Raw genomic sequence first — 23,510 nt, 5'->3', positions numbered from 1 at the left:
GAAGTAACACCACCATTTGCCTGTTAAATGTCAGTGTAGTTTAGTACCTAAGGAAGTTAAGTCTTTCTTGGACTTCCTGGACATGGCTGTAGCGGCTTCCTGGTCGGACTATTTGAGGGTCAAACTCTGCCTGTTCCTCTGCAATTATTATTAAAAACAACAACAATAACTAAAACATACAAGCAATTGGTCTGATGATTCCACTTAAGTATTTATTAATCTCCCCGATGTATACCTTTGGAGAACTGCCGCATTGTCTCCATGTAGGCAGACAGGTTCTCAGCCACAAGCGTTACCAGAGCATGGTTGTTTTGCAGCTGGTTGATAAGGTCATGACGGTAAAACACATGTGGATTCCTCTGGGTTTGACTAAAAAGTCAATAGCAATATAGAGTCAGGGATACAGCAGTGGGCAGGGCAAAAATATCAAGCAATGAAGCAAGAAAGACTGAAAATTGCTGATTTCATCAGGAGTGTTGAGCAAGATTTTGGGAGAATTGGTGCGTAATAATATAGCCACCAATGAATCAAAGTTGCCATTTCCTAACTTGCACCCCTAAAATGACCTTAAATACAGAAACAAATGACAATCATGACAATAATACAGGGGTTTGTCTGCATTAATAACTGTTAGCACCCAATCTGTAATATTGAGGCTTAAATTGAACTGGAAATACTCCCATTTCATCAAATATCAGCCAGCCCCCAATAAACATTGAACTCAAAATAGTAATAAAACAAACACCTCAGCAAAGTGACAATTTTCTCTTTTAAATAAAAGGTACAGTAAGTGTTTTGCCACATCTGATGGGTTTAGATTTTTCAGGCTAACGGTGGCTTGTGTCACCAGATTCCAAATAAATATGCCACATTTGAATTCTAATGAGCTTTTCACCATTATATTTTATTAAGCTCCTTTTAAGCAAAGCAATCAGAGAATGACCCGTACTTGACCATGGCCAACAGTTTAAACAACTGTTCTAACTTCTACACTGTTCACATGATTTGTATCTACAGTATTACAGAAAAACTCAAATTTTGGCCCAGAGTCTACAGATCTTGATTTTCACTTCAAATCCATTGTTGTGTTAAACAGAGCGAGGAATGCTTGAAATTGTGTCAATGCCCAAGTACAGTACAGTGCAGTAGTATCTCGAGATATGAAAGTCCAGTTTACGAAGAACTCATTACAGTAAAACTCCTCTACAATGAAACCTGCACGTGCAAAAAAATCCTCCAGTGTGGGGAAAAAAAAAAAAAAATCCATGCATTGAAGCCTTTCCCTTTTTCTTACTACTACATACAAGGAAAAATTCCCCTGTTCCATAATATGAGAAATAGAGAATCCTTTTATTATTAATAATAATAAAAAAAGATACAAATTAAATATCAGCGCGCCACCGACTGCAGATTCATTTGTCCCATCCTGCTCTCGTTTTGGCTGGTTCCTACCCTCATGCTAGCTGTTTAGCTTCGTGTGATGTGAAAGGCTAACGCGGAAGCTTGGATAACAAGGCAGTTTTTCGATGAGTGGGCCAACCTATGTTTTAGTCCAGCCGTGAAGAGGTATCTGCTAGAAATGCCTGCTAGTGCTGGATAATGTGCTCATCATACTGGCCTCGATGATAATATCCTCAAAGAATTTTCATTCATCAAAGTTCTATTTCTTCTTTTTGAACACAACCCCTCCTCCAGCCTTAAGTATAAGAAGCTGTAATTGCTATACAGTGGATCACCGGGTTTCGGCATCTCTCGCTTACGTTTTTTTTTTACCTTATAAAGGGGAATACGAAGTTTTTTAGTCCCCTTGTTACGGCATTTTTCCCGCCTCACGGCATCAACAACAATTACAAAATACAAACCTGGTGGTCAGGGTGCGTGCATATGACTGTGTGAGTCACACCACGCTCATACGTCACTATAGGTGTCACTGTATACACCATTAGGATGCTGGTCTGCTATTGGTCGGTGTCACAGCGTTACTAAGAAGCCGATCTGTTATTGGTCGGCGTTACTAAGATGCTGGTCTATAATTGGTCGGCATGCTTAAGAACTGATCTCATGTGAGTACTTACGATATCATATTTATTGTGCATTTTAGTGCTTAACTCAAACTTTCATTTGTGATCCATGGGTCCCAAGATTGCTAGTGATGTTAAAAGGGAGAAGTAAGAAGATGAATTACTGTGAAAATAAAGCTGGAGACAATCAAGAAATACGAAGGCACGCGCATCGTTACCATTGCTAGGGAATATGGCCGTAACTAGCTCAAGTCGCGTCACTCCAAAGGTAAATAAAATATCATTTTTCCTTAATATACTTTTTATTTGTTATTTAATATATGTATATTCTATGTGACAATAATTGTCTACAATATTTATATAAGTAGCATTTACTATTTTCTCATGAATTTTTAATATGCATACACAGTTTTGATGTTTTAACCTGGGGTTTTGCACGCATTAGCTAATTATCGTAGGTTTCTATTGCTTTACAATTCCAACTCCAGAACGGATTAATGTTGTATGGCGGGGGTCTACTGTACAGTGTTTTCTGCCATTCACTTCGTATTGTTTTTTTTACATTGTTTTCTGTCGTTTAGTTCATACAGTATTGTTTTCTGTTGTTTGTGCTCTTCCTACTCTGCTAATGCTTTTGGATGTTGACATTCGAAATGTAAGGTTACTCATTTTTTTACTTTTTTTTTCTTGGAATGAATAACATGGGAATCTGGATGGGGGGGGTGAATTATATGGGTGCAAGTCAAGAAAAAAAACACTACTGATATTTATGTGCCGGTATCCATCTCAAATCACCTTGCATTTGTCAAAATCCTAGGGTTTGTGTGTTAATGATGCATGTAGTCAGTCCTGCAAAAAGTTTACGTAAGTGACAAATGAGCTGAAATACTCGCGTATGCATCTCTCAGGTTGTAAAATGTTTTTCAACAAACAAGCCTTTGTCGATAAGTATATCATTTGACATGCATTTGGGGGTTCAAAAAAATACTTAACACGATCATTTGAGATGGAACATAGGAGATAATTGATAAGAGCAGATTCATGGCAAAAATTCCATGACAACATGTTGTAAACAATGTCAGAGAAAAGCTGAAACTTTGGCTGGTGGATAAGCAGGTAGTACCCTGGTACTTGCACTCAACTTACCCCACTAAGTTCATTTGCATGTTAATTCGTATTTTCTTTCTGAAAAACAACAGGCATGCAGACTACATATTTTTGTGAAATAACTAGAAAAATATTCCAGCGAGGAAGTCTGTTTAGCTGATTGGAGGTGAAGTTTGCTTGTTTGTGCTTATGTGATGCCCATGTTTGTATGTTGGCCATGAGCTTACCTTAAGTTCTGTGGAGCTTCTCCAAAAAGACTACAGATTTCTCGGATTTGCTTCAAGGCAGGAATCACCCATTTGTCATTGGTTCGCAACTCCTCGATGAAGCGATCAATCCACTGGATCTTCTGAGTGTCTCTGTCCTACGAATGTAAAGCAACACAGTCAGTTTAGAAAACCCACTTATATATTTCAATAAGGTGTAAATAAAAGTGTTCTATCCAAACATTTTTTTTTTGTATGTCTAATCATCACTATTTATATTACATGAAAAGTGCCACTCAGATGGGGTCAGTCATGTTTCTTAGCTACAGAAAAGGAAGGAGGAAAACTTTCGCAACTTAATACAAATCATGTTTTGAACGTCACTTTGTGTCTTGTGTGCAGCCAAGTGAGTTCTGTTTTGTATGTCAAATAGATGGTTTGTTTGCCAATTGTAAGTAAGGAAAGAAGAAGAGAAGGGGGCGCGCGGGGAGGTACGTCCATAGCACAAGTTTCATGAGTTCAGTTAGACTGACTAGTTATTCTGTTTGAGTTCATGCACCAAACACAAAAGAAAAAGCCAGCAATGACGGCGATACAAGAATTTACAGTATTTCTCAGAGTACAAGTCGACCTTGCTTTTATTTTTGCTAGACTTTAATATATATAACTCCCTCTTAGAATTAAAGTACAAAACAAATGTAGCGTAGTCGAACATTGTATGAGCTTGATAAAGTTAAATTTAAAACCTCAACTTGACTTTATTCAGCTGTTGAAAAAAAAAAAAATCATTGCAACTTGTATCACAAGATACAAACAAAATTATTTGGGTAAGGTGCTGCCAATTTTGTTGCATACTGGCGATACAATGACAATAAAAGACATTCTATGGTGATTCTACCTGAGGTGTGCGCCTCATTTTTGGCCAGGGAGAGCAGCCTGACCACACTGTGTCTGGCTTGAGGAATCATCGTGCAGCATGGGACAATTCCACCCCAGTGTTTTCCACTATATGTACGTATGGGTTTTTTGGATCTTGAGCAATGTGCAACACGGCCGCTTCCGTGATCGCGCTCCATCATGCCCCTTCATCACACATGCTTCCTTGTGTGAAGGACTCTTCCTCATCAGGCTGCTTCTTATTGGCATTGCACTGTCTTGTTCTCTTCGCAAGGCTTGACATGTTACACACTCGGTTGGTACCCGTTTAGCTGCCAAATTAAGTTCACTGTGCTCCTGCCTTTTATTGCAACAGGCTTTAAAGTAAACATTGCTTTGTGATGTTACTTTCCACGTCTGTGGCTGCAAACCAAAACAACTGATGATACAACTCCTGTCTTTTAGAAACAAACGTTTTGCTTCAATCAGCCATAGCTACGTAGCACTAGCCTTCTGTTTGGTGTGAATGCAAAGTAAACAGGAGGAATGCAGAAGTGAGGAAGCTTGAGGGCCAAATTCACCGCAAAAAACAGGGAAGGAAAATTTTGATTTGATTACATCTGTGGTTTTTTCCAGTTTTTTCCCCCCTCCCGCATCATCTGCCTTAACAGGCATTTTGCAATGTGCAGCTCTTACTGCAGGCAATCACTTAGTACATTTCCTGCTTTGTGGGCTCTAATATCAAAATAAATTTGCTCCCGTGGCTAACTAGCGCAGGTGACGTGGCTAACATGTTATCATATGCTACTTTTACAGAGTGTTTCATATGCTATTGCTCGAGGTAGGATGCGAGCGGTCTTGAGCGCGGCTCAACAAAGTGAAGGAGCGAGTGAAGAGGGAGAGCATGAGAGCGCGACACAGCTAGCGTGTTTCTCTCAACATGAAATGACAGAATCCAGATTGTACTATAAATTCATACACATAGTAAATGAATGATTTGATATAAACTACAAGCACTCAATGGTAGTTTATTTCAAATAAATAATTATTTTGAATATTATTGTGCAGTAGATTTATAGTTATTTTATACTAAGTGCCCATATTTCAGTTTAACTTGGATGTTTTCAATCAGAACTAATTCATGTATGTTTCTTGGTGAGCAAAACCCATGTTGCTCACTGAATGTTTGGATGAATTTGATTTACTTACATATTTATGTTAGTTTAGCACGATGAATGTTATTTTAACAAATGATTTATTATCCAACAAAGATTTTAAAATGATATTTTAGAGCTTTTATTTCAATACCATGATATTTTTTCTCAAGATCATATCATACCGTCAGAAAGTTATCATTCCATGCCTAACATAACAGATTACAATTCATACCTAAACAGACCCAAACCTGTCTTTAAATCAGATATGCACACCTTTCCTTAATATTCAAAAGCGCTTTACATGTATATACAGAAGAGTTATTTGAAGGTAGCAAATGTTTGATTTTCCAACTTCTTTGACTAATTTTGGTGAAAATCGTGTTCGCCTATGCCTTGTTTAATCTTGCCTGCCATAATGCTCAGGGGAGAAAGGGTGCCGATACCTAAGGGGGTGACTGTTTGTGTGAATGCTTGTACATGAATGGGTCGACAGATTTGAACCATGGTCAATCATTGGCAAATTGAGAACTTCGGCAACTTCTTATGACGTACTAACCAATTCTTCAGTCAGGTTGTAAATTTCCATTTATTTTTTTTAGATCATAAAAACACAAAAAAAAAAAAAAATCTTAAAAACTTACCTGTGAGCAACTGTAATCCAGTATTTTGATGTGAGCGCTAAGAGCTTGGTCCATTATATCTACAGGCACGTCGTCGCTGTGGGCCAGGTTCCACAGCAGATTGAGGACCTTGTGGGCCATCACACCGTCCTTGTCATCCTCGGCCAGGCGGCGGATAAGTTCCAGCAGTTTCTCACGCTGCTTCTTGCTGGCATTCGTCCAGCTTGCCTGCACAGGGAACCATTTGTGATATCTACTGGTGGCATCCATTGCATTATACAGCAGATGATTGTTCAACAACTTTAAAATGAGAACTTATCTTGGATAAAAGAAACAAATGCATTTTTAGAATAAATTAGGACATAATAGTTTTTCAAAGGCAAATTATTAGGACTCCAACTCACCTTGAAACAGTCAAATAAATGATCAAGCTGCTCAGGTGAGAAATCCCATGCTAGCTTAGCCAGAAGGTCGTGGACATTTTTCACAATGGCCTCATGTTTTCCAGCCTAATCACAGGAGGAAAAAAAAATAATAATAAAGACTAAAATCTTTATTACATACACATAAATAGGATATTATTTGTGTAAATTTAAATCAACATCTGATTGTTTTTTATTTTTTGTAATTTTATTTATTTATTTTAAGGGTGGGCATTGCTTGAGGCATAGGTAACTAGCACATCTATGAAGGCAATGTTCTTGCTGACAATACAGGTTTCAATGTTAAGAGCCTTCTAGAAGTGTTTTGTCTTGCCAATCCAGCACTGGCCTGTACAGCATATCGCTAACCTTGGGTTGATACCTCATATCGCGATTCTGTCAATTTAACATTTTTTTTTTGTCATTATGAGTGTAGGGTATCATTTGAATTTGGACAATCAGTGTTTTTCAATTTGGTTCTAGTGCCTAAAGATTCTTGAGTCAGACTCTTAACTACAAAAAATATATTTTTTAAAAATATTTCAAAAAGGGAAGTGGACAATATTGTAGAGTTGATGTTGTTAGCACTTTCAGGAGGCTTTTTTCCCCTATAACGAGATCCTGCAGACAAAATCTCACGACAATGAGATCTCGGGGAAAAAAAAGAGAGAAAACGTGAATTGCGAGATCAAAACAAACATGGCGGACTAAGTTGTTACTAAGTGATCAGGTTTTGCTGAATAAAAGAGTAAATGTCCAATTAATATTTTCATTTCCTAAAACTAGGAGTGAGAATCTTTGTCTCACGATTCAATTCCGATTTGGGGGCTGCGATTTAAGATGATTCGATTCAATCAAAAAAAAAATTCTGCTTCAATTTATAGGAGTCCAAAGAATCATCACACAACTTCAGTCTGCAAAACTGAATAAAGAAGGAGAGGTATTTTTTTTTCCCCTTTACAATTAATTGGTTTTGATTTGTAAGGAACATGCCTTGTTCCCCAAATAAAAAAAACATGTGGATAACCACTACTCTTTGAAGCTGTTATGTTCTAAAACAAAATTAAACACAAATTTAAGAAGAACAAGATACATTGTCATTTCGAGTTTAATTGCAGTACCAAAATCCATCCAGCCATCCATTTTCTAGAGCCTCTTATCCTCACAAAGGTCGCAGGCTTGCTGGTGTACCCATCGCTGCTGGCTTCAGGGATGAACAACCATTCACGCACCCAATCACACCTAAGGACAATTTAGTATGTCCAATACACCTGTCTTGCATGTTTTTGGAGTGTGGGAGGAAGCAGGCGTGCCCGGAGAGAACCCACGCGGGCTCGTACCACACAGGAAGGCCGGAGTGAGGTTAATTAGAACTCGGGTACCTTTGACTGTGAGGCAAACGTGCTAATTACTGCGCCACCAAGCCGCCTAGTACCAAAATATTATGTAAAAAAAACTCTCAAAAGAAAAATCTGTATTTCTCAGTATTATAATAAGATGAAAATAAATGTTTTCAAGTGAGCACCTAAATTGTGTGTGCAAAGCATGAAACGTGTGCCAAATTGCTCATGTCTGAGCATAGTGGGAGAATTGGGAGAATTATCTGTCACAATTGTAACATACTATTTAATTATTCTAAACGTATGTGAGTAGGGGTGGTACGATATCAGAATCTGACATTATGATAACCTTAAGCAAAAATATCACAGTATTGAAATTACAGCACTAAAAGATATTTTAATTTTTCTCTTGGTAAGTAGCCATTTTCAAGATTATATAAACAGTTTTATTTTCAGTGTAAATACACAACAATATTTTGAAAAGATAACTTCACTACTATGGAGATAGTAGTTTATTTCAAATCAATCGTTCAACTACTCTATGTATTGCTCGTTTTTAAAGGCCAAAAACGTCCTAGATCGCTGACTTCGTTTGTTTGGATGGGGAGAAAGGTTTATTGGTTTGCCTTCTTGACCGACACTTTAGCTCAAAAGACTGCTCACATCCTACCTCGAACCACAGCCGATGTAAAGCTTTTTGAAAGTAGCATCAAAGTAGCAATTGGCTAAGGCAGCCAAAGAGTATGAGTCACATTGAGAGCATGACCCCCGCTGCAAGATGAAATGGCCTTGTGCGAAACAATGTATAGCAAAACCCCTAAAAATAAGTTTGATAACGTTGATTGGAAATTATGCGTCCCATGGAAAAAATTATGCGCCCGGGAAACAGGCAAACCAGAGTGCTGAACTAGTAATCCAGATTTAGCATTGACATTTTGAAACTTGAAAAATACCATCTGAACGATTCCCCGGTTCTCCGTGCCCAACCGTAGTGGGTTGGGCCAAACAAACTCAACTGCAAGTGGCCCGAAAATCATGTGGGGACAACGGGCCATCATTAACATTTAAATGCAAATTTTGGACCAACAAATGCTGCTACCCAGGTAGCATCTTTTTCAGAAGTCTATTTAATTCAGGAGGAAAACTCCAAGCCTTATATGTTGGAGCAGTGTGGGTTGATTCAACAAATGTATGAATACTGATGGGGGGGTGGTTATTTAAAAAAAAAAAAAAAAAATCAAAAGCAGGACCATTCTGTGATGCTAACCTGTGCTGCCCAGATATTGTCAAGATCCTGCATGGTAAGCGCTTTCTCTTTGATAACGAAGCGAAGGATCTTCTCTAGTTTCTCGACATACTGAGGCTGGTGTAAACTGTCCCTTAGGACAATAGACAGGATGTGGTTCTGCTGGATCCACTCCTAAAGCAAAAAACAAATATGATCAAGTACATATGCCAGAGTGGAGCGCATAAGTGAAGTACCAAACGACTGAACTCACCGCCATGCGCTCTGCAGTCAGCCATTCATCCTCCTCAGGGTTGTGCCGATGAGTATAGTAGGACACACTGGAGATCACCTTGTTGACTTCATTTAGTGCATTCATTTTGCCATTAAAAGAAGAAATTTGTAATAACCTGATGGGGATAAAAATAAAACATTAATACCGGTTCATTTCATCAATATGTGTTTCAATTTCAACACATTATCCTTACCTAAGAATCATTTTTAACCTAAAAATCTCTAAATTCTTCACAGTCTCTTCTTGCCCTGGTACACGGGATGCAAGACTCTTTAGAGACTTGATTATCATGGACAGTGCGTCATTTTTGGCTTCATTTTTGGCCTCTTTCTTAAGCTCCTCATCAGTAAGGTTCTCCAGGAACTGGGGGACCATTTCAATGACGGGAAGGAAGTACTTCTTCACTGTGTGCAACGTGAGGAACTCATAACACTGGCCAAAAGGCCTGCAATTAGAGAGGGAGCGTGAGAGAGAGAGTGAGAGAAAACAGAAACATGAATAGTCAGGAAAGCAAACGGTGATTAGTCCAGGCTCTTCAGAAAATTTACTTGATAAGTGCAGCGATGATCTGGACGTTCAGTGCTTCGCCACTCATGAAGCGATCGTGCAACATTTGAAACCCGTTTAACGTGCCAAATTTATTTATTAAGTCCACCAACCAGCCCTGCAAATGATAAAAGAATGAAGAGTGTAGCAAAAACAAGTAAGACATTTTGATTCCATAATTAAAGTGATACTTAGCATTAACAATGAAATACCTTAGGCGAACGTGGGTCTGGCGGTCTGGCGAAGAGGTCGTCGTCAGCCAACTGTGCTCCGGCAGGGACTGTCTCTGATGGCCGTGTGCCATTATAGATGTGGAATTTGCAGTGAGGGTTTGTGGCCATGGCCAGGAGCTCTAGTAGGGGGAACCAGTCCTGAGAGAGCTTGGCCACACATAGCTCCACTAAGCGGTGTGTGTTGTTGATGATACATCGCTGCAAACCCCGATGGGGTAGATGGCAAAGGAAGAATAAAAAATAAATAAATAAAAAAAAACATACAAAAAGCAATTACAATAATCCTCTAAACAAAATAACGCAGCACTGTAAGGGTGCTCACATGAATCTCAAACTTCCATCCACTGACTGCCTCATCCGTCAAGATCTTTGTAAACGAGATAGTCAGACCATCTCGGAAAAACCTTTGACATGCCTCACACTTCACATCCAGTCCTGCAGGAAGAAAACAAATTCTGAAATGCCCGACATACAATTGCGACAAACACCTGTTGCCTCTATGAAGTAAAGAATATACAAGAGCTACTTGGAAAATGTTGCTCTTTTAAGTTGGAAAGCGCTGCAAAAAATATGAATTTGAGATGGTCTTTTTCATGTACTTTTATTTCAACAGTACTTTTGGAAATTTATTTTTGACTATTAAAAATGCATTAGCTCTTACTAGCATGGTGCACATTCCTACCTTTTTTGCAGAGGTCTATTGCAGCCTCCAAAAGTACTTCTAACTCCCCTTTTGGCAAAACTGGAACCACCCATCGAGGCCTAGAAAGCAGAGAGACAATTATCAAGAAATTCCAGCAGATGCGGAAATTATCGTGTAAAAGATTGATCTGCATGGTTGTATTCATCATTTTACAGGGGAGTAACAAAAACTGATTAGAATTAGAACATCGAACCGAATCATGCCGCTTAAGTCGAGTGGGAATAGCATGAAATGGAATATTTATAGCACTGTCAAGTCTTTTCAAATGTCTGTAAAAAGACAAACCAAAGGTTGATTCCATCATAACCTCATGAACAGAGTTGTATTGTATACTCTTTAATAGATTTAATATTAAATGAATAAATTTAATATTACATTTAATATTTTATTAATTATTATATTATATTATTTTATTATTATTGAGTTTTGCCAAAATGGCTACTAACAACAATATATGGAAGGACAACAGATTAAGTGTAATGTGATGCTTAGTGCAGGCTTCTTGCATACCTGTTGATCATGTCATCTAGCTTGGCTAGGTCAGTGTGAGGGAAGGCGGGCTCCTCCTCCTCCAGCTGAGGCGGTCCATCCCCTTGCCCGTGTTCACCCGGTGGGCTCACTGGAGAGTTCTCATTAGATGAGTTTGGAGATGAAGTCTGAAATATAACACAAACAAAATTAAATACACCCAGAACCATAGTTAACTTATATGTACCTATATTTTATGATTTTTTTCAAAGTGGTAACCCAAAGTTAAGAACAAAATAATGACGGTTTAAGACGTGCAGTAATTTGTCCAATCCATCAGTGTTCGCGGTGCTCGTGGGAAACTCAAAATCTCCACAACATTTTTGAATTGTAACCTGTCTCTTTAATGGAGAGCTCAATATTTAAGATGACTCCAACCCAAGCGTCAGGAGCCGCATGCGGCTCTTTCATCCATATGTTGTGGCTCTTCATGCCTTGCAAAAATAAATAATGCTTGGTTCAGAAGGACTACGGATGGCGTAATAAGCAATGCATTTGCATTGCAGTCAATGCAGCTCAAACGATTGGTCAATAGAGTGACTGCCTAGGACGTGTTTGGCATGAAGGGACATGAAATGTGACGCAAGACAACCAATCATCTTCACAAGTACAAACCGGAAACGGAAATATAATGTGGCCTTTCAGATTAAAAGCACACAACAGGACATAAGTAAACAACATTACAGACTTAAACGCCAGAAAAATTCTTAACACAGAATAAATTTCATTGTTATGCTCCTGCATGTGAACACAGATGGGACTCTGATGTTACCTCACTTTGCTAGCTTCTTTTATATAAAACAATGCAGTAACAGCCTCAGGTAACACGAATGTCGCTAAGAGCTGAATGACGAATGGAGAACATAAAAAGGAAATGGAAATACAGCATGGCCTTACAGTCACTCGTTTGCCTGCGTCCGAGCATAACTTTTGAGGGGGACACACACTTTCAAATCAACGTGTGTCCCTCAGACGCATCTTTTTTTGACATCTAAATATTATTTGTCATCCATCTACTCTTTTAAATACCAACACTTGACAACTTACCAACATTATCGACAACTTTGTCTGCCATGTTTGTTTTGATAAAGGAAAAACCGAGAAAATAAGAACACTGCTTTGTTACATAATTACTGCTCGCGCCATGAGCCCCACGGGTTAAGATGATGATGATCAAGTAGATGAAACTACTGTAGATCATTGTCACAACCATGCTTAAGGGAGTAACTTCAAAATAAAATTGTCCCAATGCAATTGGTTTCATATCCCACGCTTTAGTTTGAAGCATTTTCCGGTGACGTGGCTGGTTGTAAAGGATGCTAGACAGAGTTTACTTGGGCACATGCTACATCAATGATATGCAATATTCAGGTAGAAATTTCACCCCCCCAAAAAAAATAATTGATTTCAGAGCGCACATTATAGTAATTAATTGCTACTGTATTCACTCCAAATAAACGAATGCGCACATGACTAATGAATATGGTAATTTATTCACGTATAACTGCATGAAACATAATGCTGCTTATGGTCTGTTGGCTATGCATACATAATAATTATGAGAATGCTGAATTAAGCTTGTGTTAAATGACAGATATGTCTGGATCAGGGGTGTCATATGGCCGACGGGCTGGTTCTAGCCCGTAAATGAGTTTAATCTGGCCTGTGAGATGATTTTATTTAGTACAAAAATGAGCTGAATTTTTTTAGTAAATGAAAAACTTGAAATATTTGATGATTATGTGTAAATGTTTGTTTAAATAAAAGTGCAATAAACAGACATGTTTGACCAAAAACAATAATCGTGATTATATATATATATGGCCATATTAATCACCCTTATTATTGCTGATATAAAAGGGCTGCATGATTATGTCCAAAATAATAATCATAATCAATCAATATTGAAAACATGATTATGCATCATGTTTGGTCAAACATGTCTATTTATCGCCGCTTTTTTTCCTTAAACAAGCAGTCTATAAACAAGGCTTGATACTTACAAATAATAACAATAACCTAAAATAAACAGTAATTATGGCAAAAACCAAAAAGGCAACACAGCTAACTTATTTGCGGTATGCAAACCCATGAAAAAAATTAACCCTACTCAGAACCAAGAACATTATTTACTTTTAAGCACATTTTAATCAATTAGCGGTCAAAATGTCATTTTTGCTCATTTCAAACCAAATTTATTCCATTATTTTTTTCCAATTTGAATTTTTCAAAACGAGACTTAATTGACAGCTAGCACTGCATTTATTAGGAATCAGGTGAGAAACTCAACGCCATTTCACACTGGTAAATAATATATCAGGATGAGAAAATCTGAGGCTTTTTTCATGCAAACGTGGGAAACATTGCCTACTGGTGGTAGGATGAAAAGTGCTTGATTTGACATGCAGTGTCAGCTTTTTAAATGTTAGTAACACTGAGAATCAGCTCAATCATCATAATTCAAATTTGATTAACTGTGCTGCCATAATATAATCTTTTTTGCTGATGACTGTTGTGATCACAGTCGTGTGTGTGTGAGAGACAAGACAGGGAGATGTATTCTTTTTGGATTTTGTGAAGTAGAAATCAAACGTGTTGTGTGCGAAAAAAACTGAAGAATTCTAATAATGTAAAAACAACCAAAACATGTTTGCTTCATGATGAACAAATTTTACACTCATCCATTCTGCTTGTGACCAGTAATAGTGTAACTAGACGGCTCCTAATTAAGTCATGCTCCTTTTCATAATAGAGTAGAAATTACTAATTTTTTGAGAGATGTCTTACATGTTCTAAAACCTCTTTTTTTCTGTACTACTTTAAAAAAAATAAAATAAAATAAAGTGACATTTGGAGTATACCCACTTTTCAATGGATCACTACTCCAATGGATATATAGACTCCTTTGCCACTGTATAGACCAAAGACATATAAAGTCTATGCAAGGCATTGAAGAGTCAGACAGATCCTGATAAGGTATTTCATTTTATATGGTCAATATTGATGTACTCAGGTGTGCGGGAAGGTGTCAAACACCCCGCTGATAGTCAGGACAGATTCATAAATGCAAACGTGAGAAATACAAAATGTGAGGGTGTGTGGTAAAGGCTCCTCCTGCTTGGCTGACCTACATATAGAGCTTGCCTCTCACGTATCACCACAGCTCATCAACGCACACATGCACACACACACATTCCCCTCATCCATCACTCAGTAGGCTCTGTTCATTGATGCCTCGTCTTTACTTTCCCCCTCTTTCCGTTTCCCTGCACCCCTCTTTTCATCCCTTTGGGCATCTGTGTGTTGTGGTGTGTGTGCATGTGGTAGGGTGCAAGATGATGTTTAGGTCCGATTTTTTTTTCTTTCAATTGACTGACTTGTTCTTGGTAGGAAAAAAAATAAATCACATTTTGGATATTTATTTCTCACTAAAATGCATGAGACGTTTTCACGTGGCGAAGGCTCGAATACAACTAATGTAGGCTAATCTACAACATACATTTGTATGATCAACTTGTGACTTGACGATTAATGAATTGATACAGCTTAACTGTCTAGGGCCGTGGTTCTTAACCTGGGTTTGACGGAACTCTAGGGGTTACGGTGAGTCTGTCTCAAGGGTTCCACTGAGCCTAAACTGTGGAGTTCAAGACACACCCGACTCATGAGTTTGCGATGACATGCACCGCCTGGCCGTCACTGGCTTCAGATGTTCACTTTACATTGCTTGGCCAATCAGTGCTGCAGGAAATTTTGCTAAGTCAGGAGTCAACACATTACTGATATGGTAGCACATCATGTGCATAATTGATTTCTTAATATTTCAATTCATTTCAAGTGGTCGGCTCCGGAATGTTTTATACCATTTGTTACAACGTATCTTTGCGAGCAAAATTTGAGGATGTGGGACATAAATGAAGAAAAAAACTGATTTTATTATGAAAATGAGAGTGGCACTTTCCAAGATGAAGCCAAACAAATGTGGTCAATCAATGGTAATACAAAATCAGCAGAATTCTCACTGATTCGTAGGTATGTTATTTTTTGAGTTTATGCACTGTGGGGGAGAAAAAACACACACACACACACACACGTCTTGAATTTAAATCGGACTTTTCACTAAAGAAAGGTTTGGTGAATGCGCATATGAAACTGGCGGGTTTAGTTCCTCCAGTATGTTAAGAGCCACTGCTCTCTGATGAATTATTTTCTAAAAGAGTAAAAATGGCACACATTCAAATCAAGTTTTGCTTTAATTTTAGCTAGCATTTAACATACGTGACTCACTCACAGAATTAAAATGCAAAATGTCTGCCTGAAATATGCATGAAATACTTGTGTAAACAAATGAGGCATAGTAACACATTGTACAAGATTGATATAGAGCGCGCTCAAAACTTCTTGTTGAATGTGCAAGTGACAATTTCTCCCGTCTTTTCCACGGTATATTTAAATACAAGTGCTTGATCTTTAGTGATGTGCAACATTATGGCTTCAGATATTAAGTGCTTCCTTTTTTAAGACACTTATTCGCGGTCTTATTCCCCTCGCAAAGCATGACATTTACCATACTTGGGTGGGTGCCGAAATAAGTTCGTTGTGCTACTGCCTTTTGTTGCAACAGGCTTCAAATGAACGTTTCAGCATAGTATTACTTGTTTCACGACTGTCATTGAAAATCCAAACCACTGCCGATAGAACTATCTTTTAGGATTAAACAGTTTACTTTCATTAGCCACAGCCATGCCGCGCTAGCCTTCTGTTTGGCTTGAGTGTGACATAAACAAGATGAAGGTGGACGCTACGGAAGCTCACGGGGGCCAAAATACACAGCAGCAAAAGGGAGAAATATCGGTTTTATACGTTCATTCATTTTTATTTTCTTAAATTGTATTAAAATAAACTTGAACTGATGGGGGGAGGGGGACAAAACAATCGGTATCGGTCAGGCCTGCCTAAGACCATGAATACTGAGTGAAAAAAAAAAAAGTTTACGTGTGTGTGTGTGTGTGTGTGTGTGTGTGTGTGTGTGTGTGGGGAGGGGGGGGGATAACCCAACCTATAACCCCACAAAATGTGGTACAAAAAACCAACATTATTATGTGTGACATCGCGTGAGATGTCTGCGGGTCTTGTGAGATTTCGGATCAGTGAGCATTGAAAAGATTAACCTACAAGGTTATTTGAAAGTTTGTCGAATAAATTTTATGAAAAAATATAAAATGCCACAACTGAATATGATGCCGCAAATTATTTGTGGTAGCTGTTTTCAAAGGTTATACAGTATTTCATTTTAAACTGTGATACGATAGAAACGAGAACATAGAGAGGAAAGTGTAGTTAAACTTTGGAACCCCAACTGGTTTTCATGCACACTATTTTTCATTGCTTTTCACAGGATATAGTGGACACAAATGTAGAGTTGTGCAAATTCAGTCCAGTAATGCAACATGCCAGACAGCGCTGGGCCTTACTAGAGATGCAGCACATTTAGGAACAAGATGAGACAGAGAACGTTCCCTTCTATGCTGCAGTGATAGCCTTTCATCCTACACAGTAAACATTAAATGATTGGGATTAGTGTTGTTGTTTGATTGACAATTCGTGTTAAAATGTGCAAAAATGAATTATTTTTCAGTATATTTGATGTAAGGGCGGCATGGTGGAAGACTGGTTAGCACTTCCGCCTCACAGTTCAGAGGTCGCGGGTTTACTTCAGACTCCGGCTTTCCTGTTTGGAATTTGCATATTCTCCATGTGACGGCGTGGGTTTCCTCTGGGTACTTTGGTTTCTTCCAACAATCGAAAAACATGCAGGGTAGGTATATTGAACATTTTTTAAAATTCTATTTTGTTTCATGAGTCAGTTTTATAGTAACACCTTGACAGCCACTACTTTGGATACCTGCGGAGGCAAGTTTGTTTCCTCAAATTATGTTATATGACTCTACCATTTTTGAAAGTGACAAGTGTTCAAGTCCTGAGGAATTCATATATTAGTGTTTAAATAATCTTACATGTGTTTTAAAAAATGTATACAAGTGCATTGTGATTGGGGCAGAAACTAATTCATTTGTTGTTTTATGCAATTAAAATACTGACCTGGTTCTGTGGCAACGGAGGTTGGCTCTGAGCGTCAGGCGCTTGGCCCTGGCTGTCATTGCCCCCGACCGGAGAGCCACGCGTGGTGGCCGTCATGCTCGCCACGGGGCAGATCTTGGCAATCTTGGCCTCTTTATGCAGCGCTGATCAGGAGGGAAATCAGAGCCACCTCAGCCGTGGAGCGGAGGGAAGAGAGGCCAAACACACAAGAGAGGGACACAAGCACCTGGAGATCTGGAAGTGCCGCTGAGACCATTGCATAACCTGGTGATGGAGAGTGAGAAAGAAGATGGTTAAAGGTTGGGATTAATCAGCAGGCTAGGAGGAGTACTCGCAATAAATATGTAAAACCGACTTGCATTGCGTCAGAGTTCTCATCTCATTAAATCTCAAGATGCAGATCTACTTGGAGAATACGATGTATAAACATTTGTGAAAACATGTTCAGAAGCACTACTTTCCTAACGTTGTCAGAAAACATCAAAGACAAGTGTTTTTTTTGTCATTTACATCAAATTACCCTGTCATTCTTAATCACTTAACGTGCAGAATCTGTACTGTGATGGGGGTAATAATTCAGCTATGCCAAACAAGTCCACATTGTAGAAATTAATAAGAGTAACTCCTTGCTTCCTTTTCTGTAAAAAAAATGAAAAAATAAAATAAAATCCCCCCCAAAAAATGGCACTGCAAGCTAAAGAGGGATGAACTCTTCCCAGATTAATATTCCTTACTGAGGAGGAACGTTATAAGAAAAATTACAGAGTCAGGCCTCATACATAAAGGTAAAAGGGATCGTTGGGTTACGACAGATATTCTATTCCACCGGAGTTTTGTGTACAAGGGAGAAGACATGAGTGATCTGGCAATTTTGTGGGATTGTCATTTAGATGTTGACAAACAGGAATTCATTAGAAGTATTAGAAGTGTAAATTGTCATATTTGCTTATGGCAGTAACATTTCAGTCCATATTGAGCAAACAAAGGGCTAACAATACAAATATGTCCAAAGGAAAAAAAAAATGAAACAAACGTGTCACAAAGAAGAAATCGATGATTTTTAGACCTGTAACCTTTACACATCACTGTCAAGGAACAACATGTCATTAAAGGTCAAATAGGCCATATCATTTGTCAATATGAAGTTTCCAATCAGTGCTAAACCTGTGTCACCCACCATCAACCAAATAAAATAAATCCTTCGATTCCCCTCCAAAGTGAAATTCCATGTACACTATGAAGCTAGATTTACAAGGTGCATTTAAGCCAGTTTCATATGTGAAGTTTTCAATCTTTGCTAAACCTGTGTCACCCACCATCAACAAAATAAAATAATCCCTTGATTGCCCTCCAAAGTGAAATTACATCTACACGATGAAGCTAGATTTACAAGGTGCAATTAAACCATTTTCATGTTGTTTTCAATTGTTGCTAAACCTGTGCCACCTACAATCAACCAAATAAATTCAATCCCTTAATTCCATTGCAATGTGAATTTCCATTTACACTGTGAAGACAGCTTTACACTTTGTAATTAAGACAGTTTCAAGTCTGATCAATCAGCGCCTTCCTTTAATAAAAAGGGGGGGGGGGGTTCATTTCACATCTCATACATTTTGTGAAGTTAAAAAAAAAGAAGAGTGGTTCCCTCCCGACTGAATGATTTTCTGCCTTGAGAGAGATTTGACCAGCAGAAAGTGATCTTTCATTTACAGTGATGACATACAGAAATTTCACCCATAACTTTTTAACCCACGTAAACTTCAGAGACACAATGTTGACAGGATATTATAATGGTTATTTTTAAATTGTTAAATCATATGCAAAACAACTGTCCAATACAATCATGTATGAGTCAGTTGTGGCTACATATTACCATCGATCTTATTGAATGTTGCAATTCATTTAACACACGTGTGTATTGATATGATTTCAAGAGAAGCTTCAAACTGCAATGTTGATGGCACTTGAAATGAAACCAAAAGTCATTTTGCCAGGTTAGATGCTAGCTCATCAAATACTACACAAGAACCTAAGCAAAATATGCTTGAATCCCCCCCACGTGTTCACATCCACTGGTTACTGAGCCACCTGACATGACAATTAGCTCACTAAAAGCCCATTCTAGAAGAAACTTCATGTCGGTCGGCCTTTTGGACTGAACCGGCTTTACAACATTCACACAGCGTTAAAGTACGAAACGATAACGAAGGAATGCAGTGTCCGCGGCGTGAAAATTAAAACAAGCCCTGTTAATCAAATGCGGCATAAGACTGACATATTTGACGTTTGTTTTCGAGGTAGAGGTTATCGAATGTGCAGGACTATCCACCCAAACAGCCGAGCCTCCGTGAAGGCCTTGTCGTCAAAAGCGAATTGCGTTGAGACGTGCAGGCCTCATCGTCACTCGGCCCGACCTGACATTACGTTAACCGCTCCCATAGTATATGCATTGATAAGAGAATGACAAGTGGGCTAATTTGGCTATCGCCCATCGCTACTAGCAACGAACTCTGTGTGCGATCGTGAGGCGTTCCCGATTGACCAAGTTGATATCCCCAGTCGCCATTTGCAGTTAGCTTAGGACATGCTAACGCTGGTTTAGCCGCCGAGCTAACGTCCCGAGTTGGTGCGGTTAGCGAACCGCGTTCAATTTTGACAAGCACCGACCTCATATGACTCAACATTTAAACATTTTGTCCAATTTGTATGTAAACCCAGCGTTGTGGGCAATTGCAAGGCAATTGGATGAAAAGATTACTGGTACCGTTGATCACGAATAACGTAGTAGCTGTAACAAAACACAGGAGTCGTCTATTTCCTGAAATTGAACAGAGTTTAGACTTCTATCATGTAAGTTTTTAACTCAGTGTACCGATATACTTTTAATCATACCAAATGAAAACCAACACAATAAGATGCAGCATTTAAAACGTGAGTTGTGCAGTCAAAACTGCAAACAATGGGTTGGACAAACCATACATTTAAACACTTCTAGATTAAACATTTTTTATAAATTGTGCAGCTAGTATACTGTGTCGACGATTGACGGGTAGCTTAGCGGTAGCCTGGGTCCAGCCAGCAAAACCGGGTGAGTTCGTGGGAACGAACATGAAGTTAGGACAATGAATTGCATTTTGACGACTTTGTCACATGTTTAAATAATCAAAACGCTATAGCCTTGAGTGGGCAACACGCAAACACATGAAAAGCCCACATGACACACGCGCAATATTTGGGTTACCTGCCGTCCCCCAACAGCAGCTGACGCTAACATACTAGCCATGCGGCTAACAATTCACTCTAGCGTTAGCCCTCGGAGCTAGTTAGCTAACAACTCACCAGGAATTTGATATGACTTCCCCTCTATTCACGGGTTACGTCCAGCCTTGAGCGACGGTGTTGTCGTATATTATATAAACGTGGCCTGTTATTGGTGACGGCTTTTCGCAGGAGACACCGGCCCGCTGCTAGAAAGATCTCTAATTCCGACGTTTCCCCCTCTTGCTTCTGGGTGTTTTTCCCTGCGTCACCGGCGCAGTCACAGCCCCCTGACTCTCGACCAATTTCTGGGGCTTGTCACTTCGGTCCCAACAGCAGTCACTCACACACAACTTGAATCAGTTCAACATGGCGGAAGCGCAGCCGGGTACGAGCGACGCTTCGTTTAAAATAGGCCAGACGGGCAGCGAGTCCAACTCTAAACGCGTTGGCCCTCGTCTTTAAGGAGAGATTGCACCGCAGCCGAGGAGCAGCCCAGTCAACACAACACCAGCTGAACGGAAAGCGCATTTAACTGTTCCACAGTCCTATAAGGAGTCCAGCTCCGATAAGATCCAGGTCCACTTTTTGCCTAAAACTGGACTTTGATAGCTCAGCTCCAAAGACCATCTCCGCCCACCACTGGCAAATGTTGCGTTCCAGTGACATACTAAAAGTCGACCATTTGTATTTAACAGGTGCACCCTGTAAAGCACTCGAAAACACAGAGGAACCTTGAACTCCACTTACAAAATGGCTGCCGAGCCTGTCAAGTGCAAGTCAAACGAGACAATGTTTAGCTTTTTCTGTCTCATTAAATTAAGTTCTTTGTAAATGTGTGTATAACATATTAACCTATGTAAAATTTCGTAAATCGATATAATTCATTGTTGTAGCCTACCCGTTAGTCGCCGCTGTACAGCGTTGTAGTCGCAGGGAAAAATCCGGAAAAACAGAACTTGACTTCTCCGAAACAACTGCAGTAATCGCACGATTAATTCCCCAACTACTAGTATGTTGATGCCAGTTAACTTAAGGAACATGTCGTTTGTTCGCATACCCACGTGGGCTACAGCGAATACAACAACGATTTATATAAAGGTGCCGTAGCAGATTTCTTTCAAGTCTGTGATGTTATGTGCGTATCCGCTTTATGTGTATTTAGTCGAGAACACGGACGTGATTATGGTCTTACTCCGTCGGCTTCTTTTTTGCACTTGTTTGATAATGAATGGCTATTTGTGTACGCGCACTGAATATGCAGCCTGAATCATGTGGGTCAACGTTACAGACGAAACCCGTCAATTAAAAAGCAAAAAAAAAAAAAAAAAAAATATATATATATATATATATATATATATATGTATATATATATATATATATATATATATATATATATATATATATATATATATATATATATATATATATATATATATATATATATATATATGGGAGGAGGGGGGCGGTGCAAATGGGAACACGTATTCAGAAGGCGGACAAAAATTTTAACATTAATAAAAGTGTTCTTTGTTGAATATGTTGATGTTGTAGTAATGTCCGCATAGTAATAATTACACCATGACAAATATGTGCCTGACCCGAAATTCCATTACAGAAATGTAAAAAACATTAAAATATCGTTGATACATCGTTGCACGATATGACATGTCAATATATCAAAACAACACATATACTAGCAAGCAATAATGGAGAACTTGAAGACGCTGAATGTTGAAACATAGCATTGTTTAGTAATTGAAACATTGACAACTCGGCTCCACCTTCAGAATATTCTATGGAACCTTAAAGCTGTATTGGAAAAAAATATTATAAAGGGGAAATAAAACAGCTTTTTATTGGTAGCGTACGACGATTCATAATTGCACTAACTTGCTTTTCATCAAACAGCAGTATCAATATTTAATAGTGGTGGTTGACACTTTATCATACACCGCCTAATAAATGCTATGTTCTGTCTGCTTGACATGACATCATTGATTTCCTATACATGACACATTGCTTTTGATCTTCATGCTCAGTTATTCAAGACTTGTTAACCATGATTGTGACTTAAGGGCATTGTGGTCTTGCTTCTACAAAGTCTAAATTGAGACGTTTGAATTATAATTTCACCATTTACCATTGTACAAATTATGACAATCTCATATACATACCACAAGCCTACTGCTGATAGTCAAGTGCCACATATGGATGGTTAATGCACTAGTGATTTGTGTCTCCGAATTGCAATGATAAGCATAATGGCAAAATGAAACCGATAGCGTGAGATGGTGCTATGACAAAATCTTTGGCTTTTGATTCTTTTTAGCAGCTATAGATGCCAAATGTACATTTGGCAATGCTCAAGTTAATATTTTTGCTATCAGAGTCATGTTTTTATTGGGTGGCAAATGTTGATGCTGCTAGACTGTCTGCAATGGTACAGATGCGAGGGATGGGCAGTGTGAAGCTGAGTACATCCTGGAGTAGATATGGAGAGGAATGAAGAGTCTGCCTTAAAAAAAACACACACTAAAGTGAGGGAAATGACAGGATGGGATGAAAACATTTGATCCAATCATTCTGATTTCCAGTGTTATCACAGTAAAATGAGACTCATTTTAAAACATTTAAGGTTGGGTGAATGCAGCTATGGTTGAAGAAGAATTTGTCTGTTTTCTTATCATATGATTGTATCTTTTTATCATTTGTATGCTTGCGTTTTGTGTATGTATTTTGTGATGTGTGCAATTTGTGTTTATCAATCAAATTGCAGTTTGTTGTACGTTACTTGCAGCAATCAGGTCAGTTTTGCAAAAAAGTAAATAAATCAATTAAAAAAAAAACAAAATGTTATCCTGTATT

At 38.6% G+C, this 23,510-nt stretch overlaps 1 protein-coding gene across 4 annotated transcripts in view; it reads right to left on the bottom strand.

Annotated features, from left to right (window-relative positions):
* The window catches only part of LOC148424044 (ubiquitin carboxyl-terminal hydrolase 9X), a 40,477-nt gene extending 19,668 nt beyond the window's left edge, over positions 1-20,809 (bottom strand). For 2 of the 4 annotated variants that reach the window (XM_088415047.1, XM_088415048.1), the window contains exons 1-16: positions 20,724-20,809; positions 17,382-17,645; positions 11,262-11,407; positions 10,731-10,810; positions 10,371-10,483; positions 10,028-10,246; positions 9,818-9,933; positions 9,463-9,714; positions 9,249-9,384; positions 9,017-9,169; positions 6,392-6,496; positions 6,009-6,215; positions 3,356-3,492; positions 3,168-3,206; positions 236-369; positions 48-138 (exon numbers count right to left, since the gene is read on the bottom strand). In XM_088415047.1, the coding sequence (XP_088271173.1) occupies positions 48-138; positions 236-369; positions 3,168-3,206; positions 3,356-3,492; positions 6,009-6,215; positions 6,392-6,496; positions 9,017-9,169; positions 9,249-9,384; positions 9,463-9,714; positions 9,818-9,933; positions 10,028-10,246; positions 10,371-10,483; positions 10,731-10,810; positions 11,262-11,407; positions 17,382-17,477 (2,024 nt within the window). In that variant the 5' untranslated portion in view covers positions 17,478-17,645; positions 20,724-20,809. The remainder of the gene's footprint in view (positions 1-47; positions 139-235; positions 370-3,167; positions 3,207-3,355; positions 3,493-6,008; positions 6,216-6,391; positions 6,497-9,016; positions 9,170-9,248; positions 9,385-9,462; positions 9,715-9,817; positions 9,934-10,027; positions 10,247-10,370; positions 10,484-10,730; positions 10,811-11,261; positions 11,408-17,381; positions 17,646-20,723) is intronic. The other 2 variants (XM_088415049.1, XM_088415050.1) reach the window with 1 other exon arrangement.
* Between the last annotated feature and the right edge of the window lie 2,701 nt (positions 20,810-23,510).

Source organism: Hippichthys cyanospilos, chromosome 5 (genome assembly GCF_059441005.1).
Source record: "Hippichthys cyanospilos isolate Australia breed blue-spotted pipefish chromosome 5, RoL_Hcya_1.0, whole genome shotgun sequence".
NCBI lineage: Eukaryota > Metazoa > Chordata > Actinopteri > Syngnathiformes > Syngnathidae > Hippichthys > Hippichthys cyanospilos.
Note: the sequence above shows the minus strand (reverse complement) of the source record. Positions and strands in the feature narration are given on the sequence as shown.